Source organism: Citrus sinensis, chromosome 9 (assembly GCF_022201045.2).
Source record: "Citrus sinensis cultivar Valencia sweet orange chromosome 9, DVS_A1.0, whole genome shotgun sequence".
NCBI classification, from domain to species: Eukaryota; Viridiplantae; Streptophyta; class Magnoliopsida; order Sapindales; family Rutaceae; genus Citrus; species Citrus sinensis.
The window spans coordinates 649,171-665,381 of NC_068564.1; the positions used below are offsets into that span (position 1 = coordinate 649,171).

Here is a 16,211-nt window from a genome sequence, read left to right on the forward strand (position 1 = left end):
TAGAAGAATTGAACCCTTTATCACAGAATTGTGGATGTTTTGTAGTAATTATAATTTATTTATTTGATAAAATATAGGTATGTTATTATATGTACATATTTTATTTTACAGAATTTACATGGTAAGTCTATTGGATGTTACAATTTAAATGGTAAGTTTTCTAATGTTACCTTTGTTGGATAATTATATTGAATTATCCATACACTACATCATTCAACCATATGTCAAAAAGCAAAAACAAAAACAAAAACAAAAAGAAAATCATAGAAACAAAAGCATGAAGGCAAAAGTATCATAGTTGGCATATTTCAATGACCTAGGGAGGAAGTGATCAATCATTCATACTTCATTCATACATAAAACATAGGCCTGCGGCAGTGCGGCCTGACCTCACTCACTCAGCCCCTCTTCAGGCGGGCCTCCTAAATTATCATCAAAACGGCGAAGTTTTCTCTCTTCAGTGCCAGTGGTAATGCTATGAACCCTAATTCTAAAATTTAAAATCCCCTCTCTTTCTCTTTCTCTTTCTCTCTCTCATTATAATCGCTTTAATTAATTCCAGTGGTTCCCTCAGTACTTTTGCAGGTTCAATTGCTTTAAATTATTGGAATATTGAGTCGCTCTGCTAATTTTTTAAGGTAATTTTTCGGAATAAAATTCAGGCCTTTGATTTATATAATTCACTTGGCTAGAAAATTTCCTACATATTTTTTGGAGTTTTCCGAGTGTAGTTAGAATTTCTGTTCGATTTTTAAAATTGAAGCAGTTTTTGGGAAAGTAGCCAAATTTATGTGAATTATAAAACTAAGCTTTTGGATAAGTATGTATGTTAATGCCTGACATTTTTCCAGAATGTACTTTTGTGTTTCTGCTGGAGTGAAGTATGATGTTTGGATATAAAAGTTATGATTTTAAATGCTATTATTTTTATTTTTTGCTACCCTATTGAATGATGTCAACTTTATATTGATTAAACTGCAATTGGTCATAGTTGTTATTCTACTGCAGCAAATGATTTTGTACCGAATGTCTTAAGGTTCAAATCCTGCTTGATTTTGATGCTTTGAAATTGTTATCATTAGTTTCTTTTAAAGCATGGTATCTTTAGCCTTTTGTCACTTATGCATCTTGGCGGTACATTGGCAGGAAGGCGATGCTGTCTGTCTGTCTGTCAGCCAGATAGACCATTGATATTAGTATTTGACGGAGCTGGTTGGCCAGAATGCAAATGGCTAACTTGCTGCCTGGCGATTCCTCACATCATGGAATTTATAAAGGTGAGCCGTCTGAGTTTTCTCAGGATATGCCAAAGGATGGTGGCCGTTGGTATTTCTCTAGAAAAGAACTTGAGGAAGATTCCCCATCTAGACGAGATGGCATTGACTTGAAAAGGGAGACTTATCTACGCAAGTCATACTGTACATTTCTGCAAGACTTGGGCATGAAACTTAAAGTGTGAGTCTATGCTTTTCAGTTGGATGTGTTTAATTTTTCTGCTCCTTATCTGATAAAATAATAATTACACTTTGATGTGATACTATGAGATACAATTTGAGAGGATTTAGTTTGAACGTCAGGGAAGGTTTGACCCTTAAATCTTTTCTCGGGCTTATTTGCATATTGTTAGTTTGCTTACTACATCCTGCTCTCAACTTAAGAGTATTTGCTTTGGAAAAATATATTTATACTTATTTTGGTTTCTTAGAAGGATCATTCTTAAGGTAAGGATGGGAGTATTGTTGTTTCCCCACTGCATTGTGAGCTTATTGCTGCTCTTCTACCCGTACTGTATTATAGTGCTTTTTTGCACAGCTGTGCTTCCATTTTTTCTATTGAATTTGCAGTTTTTGATCACTAGATAGTTAATTTGAGTTCCTTAAATTGCAGACCCCAGATAACAATTGCTACGGCAATAATATTCTGTCACCGGTTCTACCTTCGTCAATCGCATACAAAGAATGATAGGAGGGTGAGTTATGCTTATCCACAACATTTTGAGTATTTATCTTTTCTTCTGGAGAAATATATTGTTATCACCTGGCAGCATTTATGGTTGAATATTTAATGTAATCTGTTAAAAAAATTTCTGATCACATCTGTAGTGTTATTAGTAGCATCATGTAATGTAATTTCAGATCCTGATATGATCTAGAATAAAGACGCCAGAGCTGTTTTTGGTTTTAGGGTGCTCTGTAATGTGGAAGTTGCTCCAAACTTGCTTTTTGTATTTTGTTTTATTACAACATACTCACTTTGTATACCTTTTCAATATTGCTAATGGCTTAATACTGAAATATTGATGTCGTCCAACAGTTGGAAAAACTACCCCATAACTGTTGTATTCCTTTATTCTACCTAGGAAATGATAAAATTGTTTTCCTTCATGAATATTGGGCCTTTCAGATATGTGATTTGGGTTGATCCACCTGAATATTCAGGATGGTGAAGTTTTTGCTTAATAACAAGTGCAGATGTTAGCTGTGCATTTGGTATCCACAGCAGTTACCATAATTGGAGAGGTTATATGGTATTATTTTAAGGTGGGAGGACATACTTGAGTGAATTTTAAGAATTTTGGAATGTTTCACTTTATATCAGGAATTCAGAATTGCGTTATTAAGAGTAGGGCTGGGCAAAGGTAGCCGAACCAATCCAAACTAATTCATTGGTTCAGTTTGGCTCTATAATGGTTCATTATCCATTTGGCTTTTATCAAACTGGTGTTTGCTTTCAGTTTTGAGTGTAATTCAAACTGATCTCTTACACTGAATTCTTTAAAATTTTAAATGATAGCAGTGCTGTTCTTTGAGCATATGTTTGGTACAGTTGCCTGCACATTATCAAAGCCCAACAAATTACATGTCCAAATATATAAGTTTAGTTCTTTTAGTATATGTTTTACATTCTAACTTCATCGCAACACCAATATCTTGAGCCTATCGTCTACCAGAAATTGCATGTCTTGATTCACGCTCTCCACTGTCAACAACACCAACAACCAAGACTGACTCAAAATGAGTGTGTGCCTGTGTTTTTTTTTTTTAATTAATCTTTTCAACTCACTTTTTTTCCCCTCTGATGTAAATCAGGGATTTTTGCCCCTCTCAGCAGCCACTGTTGACTGAGACTTACCCATGATAATTTTTCCAACTTACCCTGAGATTATTATTATTATTTATTTATTTCGTCGGGGGTGGGTGGTGTGACGTTCTACATTTGGGTTTCTGGAGATCCATACCTAATTCGCTACAATATGAGATTGTTTTTCTCCTTTGCCTTTTCGATCTCAAGAAACCCAAACCTAGACCTGCTTGTTTGACACCATTTCTTTAATTTTTGTTCTTTCTACTTTAAACTTTTATTAAAAATGTTTGATGTAATAAACACCCTGATCAATATATCTTAATTTGGGCTTTCTTTTGAGCCCCAAACTAATCCAAACAGAGTAGTGTCTGTTTTGATTGGATCAGTTTCAAATTTTTATCTCTTTGGATGGCTTTAGTCAGACGCTAAACCATTGAATTTGGTTTAGTTGAAATTGAACTCAAACCAATGCAAACCAGACATGCCTACACCTGATTAAGCGCATCAGTTGCTATCCGAAAATTGGTTACACCACCGTAGTTTTAGACATTGAGGTATCTCACCTTTTTCACTATTTCTGAGTTGGCCAAAGAGTTTCTAGTTCAGTATACTAATAGCTAGTGAACATTTAATTAGCTTCTACGCTCCTTACAATTAATTCCGGAAGGCACTATGCATTTAAATTTCCTATAAGTTGAAGGAATTTTACTAAATTTATGTCAAACCTCCTTTCCAAGAGCGACAAAAAAGGATAGCTCTGTGATTCTCTCTTCCATTCTTGCTATATGCTAGAGAGAAAGGTTGGTTTGGTTTTGTGTGGCTTCTACCAAGCGATTGAGAGGTGTGTTTCAGTTCCATCTGTCATAGACGTGCTTCATGTGGGTAACTCATCAAGCATGCATAAAATGTAATGGTTGAAAAGAACTGGAGCGGGAAAATAATAAAATGACATAAATTTTGAGCATTAAAATTGGAAATTTCTTTACTTTTGTATTAAAAAGTACTAAATTTGTCAAATAATGACAGTGCCTGTTTTCGTTTAAATTACTTTGCAGACCGTAGCTACAGTGTGTATGTTTCTTGCCGGGAAGGTTGAAGAGACTCCTCGTCCATTGAAAGATGTTATCATTGTTTCATATGAAATCATTCATAAAAAGGATAAGGATCCTGATTCAATTTATAGAATCAAGCAAAAGGTATCATCTTTGATGAAGCTTTGTTTACTGTGGTATTTCTAGTTTCCCTGTGTGAGTTTTCTTTTTACTTCAACTTGTTAATTCATCATGATGCGTGCCTACTAACTTGGTCATTTTAATTTCCTTATTGTGAAATGCCAATTGGACATCCGTAATTTGATGCCAACTGGGTTAGACCATGCGCGGAAAAGCTTTCCCAAGTGTGCAATTGTCACATTAATTAACGGATAGCATAAATTGGCAATTATTTCTTTTATTTACATTTTGGGAAATACTTTGATATTCTAGATTGGATGTCAGATATAGCAAGTAGAGTTGTATTTCAGATTTATTGAGTAAAGTCGGGTTTTGAATGTTATCAGGTTTTGAATGTTATCACTGGCCTTTTTTGTCTGTTTTCAGTAGGCGTTTAATGTGTAGCTGGGACATACTTAAGTTTGCTCGGAATTGTCGTATTGTTTCTCTGTTTCTGGAATAAACACAAGAATTATTTGCTTTCCCATTAATCTCAAATTTGCCTATCTGTCCTGTTTTGGCTGTATTTATGAAAGAGGAAAAACGACTTATTGATGACTGTTCTGTCAAGTCCTTAGTGTTAAATCCTAGAGAATGTATGTCATATTGTTTTATTATGGAATTTATTTGTTTCCATTTCAGCATTCAGCATATTTTTTCTAGCACAAGCATTATATTGATGGTCCAAGGATGTGTGATTCCTTGTCTCTTCTTTTCCTTCCAACCCTCTTCTTTTTTCCTTCAGTGTAAGCTTGTTTTTCTTCTCAGTTCTAGTCGGTTAATCAATTGATTGTATTGCATGCATTATGCAGGAGGTGTATGAACAACAGAAAGAGTTAATTTTACTTGGAGAGAGAGTTGTGCTTGCGACTCTTGCTTTTGACCTAAATGTACTGCATCCGTACAAACCCCTCGTTGAGGCAATAAAGAAATTTAAGGTTGCTCAGAATGCCCTTGCACAAGTTGCTTGGAATTTTGTCAATGATGGGTATGCTCAGTTGTTTTCTTGTATGTTGTGCATTCATGGCCTTTTCCTATTGTATCTTCTTGATTGGGGAATGTGTGCAGACTGCGGACCTCACTTTGCTTGCAGTTTAAGCCCCATCATGTTGCTGCGGGGGCTATTTTTCTTGCTGCGAAGTTCCTGAAAGTAAAGCTTCCATCAGATGGTGACAGGATGTGGTGGCAAGAGTTTGATGTCACCCCACGCCAATTGGAGGGTCGGTGTTCTCCCTTTTCTGCAGTTGTTAATATTGTCCCTTTTGTTCTTATAATTTATGTATTCTCATCTTACTGTTCTCTTGTTTAAAAAATAAATTAGAAACACAGATAATCCGATGGACCATGGTTTCTTCCTTTGCTTTTCCTTACGAATCAGTTTCATTCTTTTTATTATCATTATTATTGTCAGGATTGTTATAATGATTTTTCATTCTGTTGTTAATGTTAACAGTTAGTAGTGATGTTGAACCTTTTTGTCTTGCAGAGGTTAGCAATCAAATGTTGGAACTCTATGAACAAAACCGGGTGCAACCTTCACACGGTGATGTTGAAGGAAGTACTGGATCTGGAGGTACTCATCGGGCATCATCCAAAGCTCTATCAATCACTGAAGAATATCCGGCTGCAACGAGTAGTTATTCACAGGCTAGCGCTACTACGTCAAGACCTGGACCCTTAAAGCCTGTTTCAGTTAAAGCAGTGTCTGAGCAGCCGTTAGCTGATACTCATTGCGCACCTCCAAGAACTACCCAAAGTCAGCATAATGACTACAGGAGTGTAGAAATGGAAAATGCTTTAGATGACGATGCATATGCTGACTCCAATAAAGATGATCTGTACTCTGAATCAGAGACATTGCCTTATCAAAACAAGGGCAAACTTCAGAGAGTATCGAGATTTGGGGCAGATGCACTGGGCGAAGAGGATCAAGGAAGGATTGTGGCGAGAAGAGAAGCAAGAGAAGTTGGGGAATCAAAGGACAAGCGTTTTGTCAGAAATCTGGAACATAGTGGAGGTACAGTTGGCCAGTCACCCCAGGACACTATCAAGAAGCTTGACACAGACAAGCTAAAGGCAGCAGTAGAGAAACGCAGGCAGTCCCGTGTTGGCAGAACTCAAAAAACTGACCTGATGGATGAGGATGATCTTATTGAGAGGGAAGTGGAAAATGGAATTGAACGAGAATATGAGAACTCAAATCATCAGAGGCATCTGGAGGATGCTGGAGATGTTCCGCGAGAAAGAAGGCGGCAGTCGTCACATGTATCAGATTTGGAGAATGTGGAAGAAGGGGAGGTGTCAGTGCCTGATGACCTTGGTCGGGGTTCTGATCCTCCCAAGCCAAGCAACCGCAAGCGGAAGGTGGGGAGCCCACCTGAGAGAGGACCAGAAGGGAGGCCACGGCAAAGTTATGGCCTTGGATCCCATCATCATAATTATGATTATATAGATGATCGAAACAAGATGAGCCGTGTTGGTTGGGATCACAGAAGGCACATACCAGAAAATCATGTCTGAAGCTAGTCATATATACATGCTCTTCTTCTGAGGTGATACCGCTGACCATATTAATTATAAGGGGGTTTAATCCGCGAACTATAAAACTCTTTTCTTGAGTTTATTACTAGGCCATCTTGCATCGATTCTCATTCCCCATATTTTCCGGGGAAATTTGTTAGAATGAAAGGTTATAGAAAGGCTGCTTCTTCAAATATTTGGAGCATTTGTTACCTGTATAATAATGATAATGATTATGTGGCCAAGACTTGAGAATCTGTAAGGTGGTAGCCAGAAACTTGTAATGTTGCTAAAGTTTTTAAATATATATTATAAATGGTGGCATTATGAAGCTAATTTTTCATGTTCTCTGTTTTCGTCTGTCTTTTTCTTCCGTGGAGTACCCTTTCCTTTTTTTTTTTGAATAAAAAATTATCACTGCAACACTTTTCTTTTATTGTATGTACATCTAATCACTACAATAAAATTTTGACATGTATTTTTTAACACTTTTGTTTCTAAGTTCATGCCAATTTGACACTAAAAAATGGTCATTTTACCCTTAAGTGAATTAAAAAATTATTTTATTTTATAAAATTTTGAAGAACATAAAGACTATAATATAAGAATACTCATCAATTCAATAAAACAAACAAATCTCAAAATTTAAGATGATAATTTTTAAATGAAATTATAATTATAAAAAATAACATCTTGTAATTATAATTTTTTGTAACCATAATTTCATTTTATGTTTGTAATTAAATTAAATGGAGAGATGTTTACAAAAATTAAGAAGAGAAAAGCTCCCTATAATTATTGTAAACTTTTCTATAATTAATATTAAGAAACTTCCTTAAACAAATTAAATGAAATTATGATTACAAAAATTATAATTACAAGTTGTCAATTTTTTATAATTATAATTTCATTTAAAAATTATCATCTTAGATTTTGAGATTTATTTGTTCTATTGAATTAAGGGTATTTTTATAATTATAATATTTTATTTTTCAAAATTTTGTAGAATAAAATGATCTTTTAATTCATTTATGAATAAAACGGTTATTTTTTAGTGTTAAAGTGATTGATTGATACAAGTTTAGAAATAAAGATGGTTCAAAATACATGTCGAAATTTTATGATAATTAAATATACATATGATAATAAAAAAAAAAAAAAGTGATGTAAAGATAATAATTCCCCTTAAGAAAAATAACAGCCTTGCCTAAAGCATTTTAAGGTAGATGAAATTCTGTTGGTGTAACCTAACTGTCAAACTTGAGAGGACTCAAATTAGACGATGCCGTGGGATTACCTTGCATAGCTCTTTTTGCGTTCTTAAGCGGTTCATTTTTGTGGACATCTTGTTCACTATTTGTTCCTGTTTTTCTTCTTAATTCAAGTTTCTTCGTTTCCTATTAGAAGACAAAAAGGACGGTTCCATGAGACAATCCCAATTCCTACCCACCTTAAGTGTCTCTCCATTTTTATTTTCGAATATAAAGTCCCTGAAATAAATGAATCTGTTATGCTTTACAAGCTAACTACACATTTCCACTGCATGTATAATATGTTATCTAAAAGGTAGAAATTTTCAAGGTTAAACAATACAAAACATCATAAATGGAGATAAAAACATCTAATATTAAGATCTCAAATCGGTTTCAGTAAAATGAAATATCCTTGTGAAATAAACTGTTCCACTCATTTCTAGTTTTCTAGTACGGGTCTGGTTCAGTATCCCTGTCATGACCGTGATCGTGAGAAAAGGAAAAAGAAGATGAAAACTCTCAAGTGCCATATTGCCCGAGCCTGCTCTGCTACCAAGGTATTTATTTAATGTTAGATTTTTCCATAACCTTAAGCGAAGCTACTATCTTAACTTTTTTCCCTATCTTTGCATTCCCAGTTTCTCCATCACTCACCCCGACGTCTATTTCCCCGATCTTCTGGCCATCTTTTATAGCTATCATCATCTCTTCTGCCCCTTTTATAACTTGGCTCCTTTTTTGCATCCCTCAGTTCACTATTGCCAGAGTTCTTTCGATTATCTCTATCATATCTCCTGTCACCATGGATATCACCATCAGCACTTTTCTTTCTATAATCCCGATCATCCCTCCGATCTCGATGACTTCCATTATCTGAATTTCTCTTTCTGTAATCTCCATCTTCCCTCCTCTCCGCACGACTATCACTATCTGCACTTCTCTTCCTATAATCTCCTCCACCCCTCCAGTCCCTGTAGCGATCAGTATCTGAACTCTTTGGGTGATCCGACTCATATCTGCCATCATCGTCTCTCACTTCTTGTTTCTGCACATTTCGACTTTCTTGACCATCTCGATTCCTCCTGTCTTCCCTGTTTTCCCTTGTTCTGTCACTTTCCCTTTGCCTGTAACTTAGCTCTCTCCTTTCTTGATCCCTATGTCTCAATTCAGAACTCAACCTATTCATATTTCTCTCAACTCGGTCATCTGGATCATGGCCTCGATGTTTCTTTTCACGTCTTGATTTTTCAGGAGTCTCCCCATCAAATACCATTTCGTACCTACAACAATCATGGCACTGTCAGAAAGAGAGCAAGCAAAAAAGCAAGATCCAAAAAACTGCATGGTACTAGTTTTAACAACCTGGAGTCACTGTATCCACCATGCTGTCGGTTATCATCTCTTAATATGTATTTTGCAGGTTGCTGCCCGGTGCAATCCTTGGCAATGTGATCAAGACCCCCACATTTGAAGCAACCTTTTCCTACAGAAATAAACAAATTATTTATGAACTAAAAAGATTCCTGAGAAGTCACAAGAATGTCTGAACACACACATGAAGTTGTGCAAATAGAATTAACAACACAGAAGAGAGATAAAGCAATGTTTGCTATTTAAATTGCGGTTCCTCCAACCATCATATAGAAAGGAAAAAAGGTAGACTGAAATTAACGCACACACAACCACAATCACAAACTTGTTAAACAAGAACGTTTGATGTCCTGGTGAGGTGGCATTTAACTATTACCTTTACCAGTTTGGTGATCTCTTCGTCTGAATTGGTTCCAAAGCTTTGAGACACTTTGACTAAAATCCACATGTATCCTTCTATCATCAATCAAAGCATTATCCATCTACCGTCAAAAGAAAGATTGCCAAGTTCAGCAAAACCAATAAAATGAATTAATAAAACAATATGGTTAAAAATAATGAATGTCCTCGAGACTAATGGTGAAGAAAACATATGACAACTGCTTCTGCATCTAAGGATGGGTGTTGCGGTTATCATTCCAAAGGATTGCACAGAATTAAGTTCATAAATGCACCTGGTTCTCACGTCTAGTAAATCTACTCCAATGAAATATCATTTTCTGTTTAATCCATGGTCAATAGAAGTTGCAAATGGAAGACAATTACATATAGTGCCACATACATCAACATCACTATACATGCAAGCACAAAAATCCAAGATTTGAGAAACAAATAAGTACTTTCGGGGTTTAAGATCACCTTGGAGTACGCTCGTTCACATGCCTGTCTGTTCTCGAACTCTGGTAAAAAGAAAGTAAATTATTAACATCATACAGAAACCAGTATGGAACAGATGCACGTCACTTTGCTATATCTGTGTGTGTGTGTGTGAGCAAGGGAACAGATTAATCTCACTCAAGCTTGCTTAACTGAAGAATAGACAGTTGCTGTGTAATTCAATGGGCAGTGTGACAATATTTGACAAAAATTTCACTCACCAATGAACGCATAATTTAGACTGTCTCCAGTCTTGAAATCACGGATTATTTCAGCCCTGTAAAAATAAGTTATAATTAGAAACGCATTTAAATCCCACACTTGCCCGCATTAAAGAGTTAATCAACACTAAAAGAAAGGCTTTATAGCTTACGAGACAACAGTCCCAAAACGTGAGAAGATTGTATGCAAGTCCTCGTCCTGCAAGAGGGAATAAGAGATTGACCTTCTATTGGTGGTTAAAAAAAGAACAAAATAACAACCACAATACAATAGCTGAACAAGGGGGTAAAACATATCAATAAATCCCTTCCACATGCCACTCAACAGCTAAACTTCTGCCATTTACTTTGTCATCAATTTAAAGGCAAAACAGAGGGCCACTCTCCTTTGTCCCTTACTTGCCCTTAAACAAAGTTCAAATTCAAAAGGAAAGTAGTAGTACATTAAAACTTATCCTAGCAATAATGTGATCCTAATACAATAATGAACACAAACTCACTTCAGTGACTGGATTCAGTTTACAAACAAACAACACATTCTCAGGAGGCTTGATGTCAGCATCAGGAATATCGCCGATCTGCAATGTACACAAGACTAAAAAAATGAATCACATTATTCACAGCTAGACGAAAAATAACTGTATCATATTGTATGTATAGAATGCTTACACTCTCAAGTACAACTGCACTTGAACGTGCATCCTTCGAACGGATAACTTGCTCAAGTTCTGCTGCACTTAATTGCTCATCAAGGGGCACCCAGTCATCTTCAAGCCGCACTTCGTCAACGACCTGGTCACAACATCGAAAATCAGCCCTGACCATGAAATTGCTTGCCAAAAAGACATTACTAGGTTCAGAGTGTGTGTGTGTGTGTGTGTGTGGGAGGGTGAACCTCTGCAGTACAAGGGAAGCTTTATTAATGAAAAAGAAAAATTACGCCTAATTGGGGGTCGGGGAGCCCCCATCCCCCTTACACTAAAGCTATGCTTTCAGGTTCCAGAAAAGAGCTCAACTCCCCAGTGACCTCAATCAAACAGAGAACCTCTAACAAGTACAAGCTATGCATGCAGGCAAAAACATAAGAACACTACAGGACAGATTGTAAATTTTAAAAATCTAGCAAAATCTATAGTTTGCGACACCAACTGCATCCCAAAAAAAAAAAAATCATCCAAAATAGAATACGGAGCTGAATCCCACCAAGTGAAGGCACTCAAAATAACCCGATTTAATTACAAATTTCACTTCACCAGGTTGGGCCCTCGATTAGTACCAACCAACAGTTAAAAAAGATCTTATATTAGCATTAATCAGCATTAGCCATGAATTGCAGGATTTGATACTATAATCCCAGAACCTAAAATAAATCAAGCTTTTTTGTTAAATATTATCAACTTCTTTTTCTAGAGGCCTTCACTGAATCAAACTTTTAACCACAGGTGCGATGAATTAATAACAAAAATAAAGAACACTCTTAATGTAGGCAGCAAAAGCTTTGGATACATAAAAACTATAATTCAGTGATATTGATTTTCTTTTTCATTTTAAACCTACCCATAAATAAATGAAGAAAATGGTCAATACCTCATCTTTAGGTTTGCCTTCAGGCGATGCATCGGGAATCAACTCAGCCAGCTGAGCAGGATCATCAAAAGGATCCTCTAAAATATAAGTGTGTTTGATTCTGCACAAGATAATACTTAGTAGAAATAAGATGAATTCTATTCACAAATTAACATGAAAACTTATCCAATGGAAAACACAAACCTGATGTTTTTGTATGGTCTATTCTTCTCATCCACGAAAGATTCATTTATTCTAGACAGAGTTTCAAGCCCCTCAGCGACCTCCCCAAAAATCTGCAACAATAAACTCATTCATAAGAAACTTTCACCAACAGGCAACAGGATGGATTCAAGTGAAAAAAGCAAATTTCTACATCATAATTTCCACATCACCCAAAGCAGTTCTCAATTATCCCTAAGGCTTAAGAAAGGAACGACCACCCTAAGACATCCAAAGAGACATTCTGTAAATTCCAAGCGCAAAAGAAACTGCCAAACTGAGTTTTACACTGCGACTGTTGCCTATAGCAAAATTATTCACAATTTGGTGGCCAGGTATCTTTCTCTACATACTAGAATTGTAAGGATTGCAATCAATACAATAACATAAAGCAAACCCAAGTGGCAAACCCAAAGCATCTCAGAAATTCATGGAGTCAAGAAACAACCGAAATTTCATACTTTACGATTTTTTACGAGAAAAGATACTTGAAAATGCGTAAAACAACACAAACTAATTGTTCATTCATTTGGCTCATAAAACAAAGACTAGCAGGACAATCATAAAGTAATAAGTTGAGGATTAAGAGACTCACAGTATGCTTCTCATCGAGATAGTCCAAATTATCCCGCAGAGTCATATAAAACTGCAAAAAAAAAAAAAAAAAAATCCAACAATAAACACCTACGCAATTTCCCAACTTAACCTCAATGCCAAATCACAAATTTCACTGCAATAATGAAGCTAATCAAAATACTTAAATAAATCAGTAACACAATCTTAATACTAAACCTGAGAAGCATTCAGATTCTCCCCAGCACTAGCCATAGCAACCGTTCCTGTCTTAGCATGCTTCAAATCCACACGAATCTCATCTCCAAAGAATCTAGCCTGCTCCCCATACAAAAACCTAAAAACCAGAACATTATATAACATAAACGCACGCACTATCTCATTCTAAACATACATCAACATAACTAAGAGATCATTACTTATAGACCGAGTCACCACCGGTTCCGGTGCCGGTGGGGTCGCCAGTTTGGGCTGTAAAATCTTTCTGAACAGTGTGAAACAAACAGCCATTATAGTACTTAATCCTACAACAAAAGAGAGATAAAAATCGAAGTTATGATGTCGAAAATTGTTAGGCTTTAAAACTGACGGTGATATTTAGAGAATAAAGGAAACTGAGCGTCGAGTGTGCGAATGGAATCGTACTTGCAGAGCTTCAAGAAGTTTTTGGTGGTTAACGGACACTTGTCGATGAATAAATCCACGACTATGTCTCCTAAGCTCGTTACTATAAGCACTGACATTCTCGATTTCCCGCTTTGTCCGCAATTTGTGTGTGTGGCTGCCGAGAAAATGCGAGAGAACTCGGAGAGACTCAGAGAGAGAGTGCGAGAGAGAGAGAACAAACACACTGACGTTTTATTTTCTTTTATATTTGTCGAGGGGTAATTTTTAGGTATCTCCCCTGAGGTTTAGTGTATTGAGAGTCGGATAGAAAGTATTCATGTAATTTCAGGGATCTCCCTGATGTTAATACAAAAATACATATAATGTTATTAAAAAAGACAAATACATAAAAGTAAATTTAAAATTTAAACAAAAACAAAATTCAAACAAGCATAATTGAACGGAAAAATGGCAGCTCTTTCTCCACGGGAAGAAAACGTATAAATGGTAAAATTTGCGGAGCAAGTCGAGCGATATGAAGAGATGATCCAATACATGAAAAAATTCATCGCCTCCGCCTCGACCGGCGAGGAAATTATCGTCAAGGAGCGCAACCTCCTCTTTGTCGCCTACAAAAACGTCATCGGCGCACGCCGCGCCTCCTGGCGCATCGTGTCCTCCATCGAGCAAAAGGAGGAGTCGCGCGGCAACTATTACCATGTCTCCATGATTAAGGAGTACAGGTCGAAGATCGAGGCCGAGTTGACGGAGATCTGTGGCGGGATCTTGAAATTATCGGACCAGAAATTGGTTCCCGCCACTGTCGAGCTCCTTGAGACCGCTCCTCGGACAAAATGATCAAGCGGCCTCACAATCGCCAGCACAACTCCTTCTCAGACAAGATCCAGCGTTACCGCAGCGTTTTGCTAATCATTTCCATCCCAGTCATGTTGATTGTCGTCGTTTTGTTTCTCATGCCCGGCCGTGCCCCCTCCGCCGACGCCACTCTGGATTACGGTCTCAGCCGCAAGCTTTCCCCCAATTTGAAGCTCTCCAAGAGTTACATTGTTATTTTTTACGCCGGCAGTTCAGGCAGTCGTGTACGCGTGTATTGCTTTGATCAGAACTTGGATCTTGTGTCAATTGGCAAAGATCTCGAGCTTTTTGTTCATGTTATTTCTTAATTCATAACTTTTTTAAAAAAAAAAACTTGTTTTCAAATGAGAATTTAATATTGATTTCAGAATTATGGATCAGGATAATGTAGTTTATAGATTTGTTCCTGATGCATTGTTTGAGGTTGGTGTTCAACCACTAGTATTAGCAGCTTTGATTTAAGGTGCATTATGCAAAAGCACCTGAAATTGCTTTTTAGAGAATTATCAATTAAGTGCTTTTCTTACAAACACTTTTAACTACATTTTTTTGTTCCCCCAGAAATGTCTTTTCTTTAAAGTGCTTCTGGCAGAAGCTGTCCAAGTGCTTCTCTTAATCTTAGAAAGCGCTTTTGTCTGATTCAACCAACTATTGCAAAAAGATAAAAGCGCTCGCGATTGCATTTTTTAGTTAGTTTTAATTTTTGGTAAAGAGCTAGTGTTTGAGTTAATAGTTCCAATAATACAATATGCTATGAACAAAACTGCTTCATATGCATACATAAAAGCGATTGTTCTAGGTACTTGAACTACTTGGAGCTAAGTGTGTGTAATGATATGTTGTTTTATATAGTTCTGATTTAAAGTTGGTAATGATATTATGATTAAACCAGGTTGGTCATGGTGTTATATAATTTTGATTTAAGAGAACAAAAGATCAGAAATGAATGCTAATAAGGCTATGTTAAGAGCGCAACCTCCTCTGTTAAAAATATATTTTGGCGGCAAGGGCATTTTTGAAATTTCAACAGTCAACTGACAGTCCAGTTAATGGAATACTAACATCAGGGGAGGTTTCTGTAATTATATGAATACTTTCTATCCAACTGTCAATACACTAAACCTCAGGGGAGGTCCCTGGAAAAAACCCATTTGTCGATTTGCGATCATTTGTTTACGTTAAAAGCAGCCTACTGGGGGCACGGATGAAACGGACACGGGCTCTTTTTTTCTTTTTAAGTTAGCCGGGCTCGCATTGGGCCCATGATGAGGCTGTTGATTTGGGTCCATTGTGAATTGTAATGTGAACGGATTTTTCGCCAGATTTGTGCCTCTCTCTATACGTATGTACATGTTTCAGGTCACTGAGGTCACGGCTACGTTGCTCTAAGAAGAGTGAGCCACTCCAATGTAGATCTAAAAAAATACCCGTGCGATGTTAGTCACGGTTATCTTGTTGGTTCTATGTTAAAGCAACGTATATTAAAACATTATAAAAAATTTAAAAACATAATAGTATTATCAAATGTAATATTCGAAGATTAGGCGTAATAATAGCTGACATAACTTCTCAATTTGATATTAATAATGGGTTTAGATTGATATAAAATAATACAATTATTATCTTTGTCAAATTTATTATCAAGTTTTTATTTAGAGTTCTTAAAAAGTGTCTCTTAAATCAATAAATTAGCTTTTAGTCCTATTCTCAATTTCAAAGTTTGAAAATTCAACAAAATAGGTAGATAGTGCTTAATCAAGTAACAAAATTTTTTAATAAATCAAATTTGTTTGGTTTAGCCTGAAATTTGATATTAGACGCCAACATAGATT

The 16,211-nt window shown here is 36.3% G+C and overlaps 3 protein-coding genes across 5 annotated transcripts; 2 read left to right on the plus strand and 1 right to left on the minus strand.

Moving 5' to 3' along the window:
• The first annotated feature begins 221 nt into the window (after positions 1-221).
• On the plus strand, positions 222-7,158 carry LOC102620815 (cyclin-T1-3-like). Of its 3 annotated transcripts, none has more exons than XM_052433443.1 (8): positions 222-469; positions 563-638; positions 1,147-1,455; positions 1,888-1,969; positions 4,140-4,280; positions 5,108-5,283; positions 5,364-5,515; positions 5,782-7,158. In XM_052433443.1, exons 3-8 carry the CDS (start codon positions 1,223-1,225, stop codon positions 6,813-6,815), a joined length of 1,818 nt encoding a protein of 605 aa, XP_052289403.1. In that variant the 5' UTR covers positions 222-469; positions 563-638; positions 1,147-1,222; the 3' UTR covers positions 6,816-7,158. The 3 variants fall into 3 exon arrangements, with proteins under 3 accessions (XP_052289403.1, XP_006475326.1, XP_024953087.1); XM_006475263.2 differs by having other exon boundaries at positions 575-638; XM_025097319.1 differs by lacking the exon at positions 563-638.
• A 1,184-nt stretch (positions 7,159-8,342) lies between these two features.
• On the minus strand, positions 8,343-13,744 carry LOC102620553 (peptidyl-prolyl cis-trans isomerase CYP59). Its single transcript, XM_006475262.4, has 14 exons — positions 13,543-13,744; positions 13,317-13,421; positions 13,117-13,234; positions 12,920-12,970; positions 12,307-12,398; positions 12,124-12,223; positions 11,206-11,328; positions 11,037-11,114; positions 10,689-10,735; positions 10,537-10,592; positions 10,298-10,338; positions 9,816-9,921; positions 9,431-9,551; positions 8,343-9,348 (listed from the first exon to the last, which is right to left on the minus strand). The coding sequence occupies exons 1-14, from the start codon at positions 13,638-13,640 to the stop codon at positions 8,715-8,717; spliced, it is 1,770 nt and encodes a 589-aa protein (XP_006475325.1). The 5' UTR covers positions 13,641-13,744; the 3' UTR covers positions 8,343-8,714.
• Positions 13,745-14,007: 263 nt separating this feature from the next.
• On the plus strand, positions 14,008-14,361 carry LOC107176588 (14-3-3-like protein 16R). Its single transcript, XM_015529375.1, has one exon. It carries the CDS (start codon positions 14,008-14,010, stop codon positions 14,359-14,361), a length of 354 nt encoding a protein of 117 aa, XP_015384861.1.
• The last annotated feature ends 1,850 nt before the right edge of the window (positions 14,362-16,211 follow it).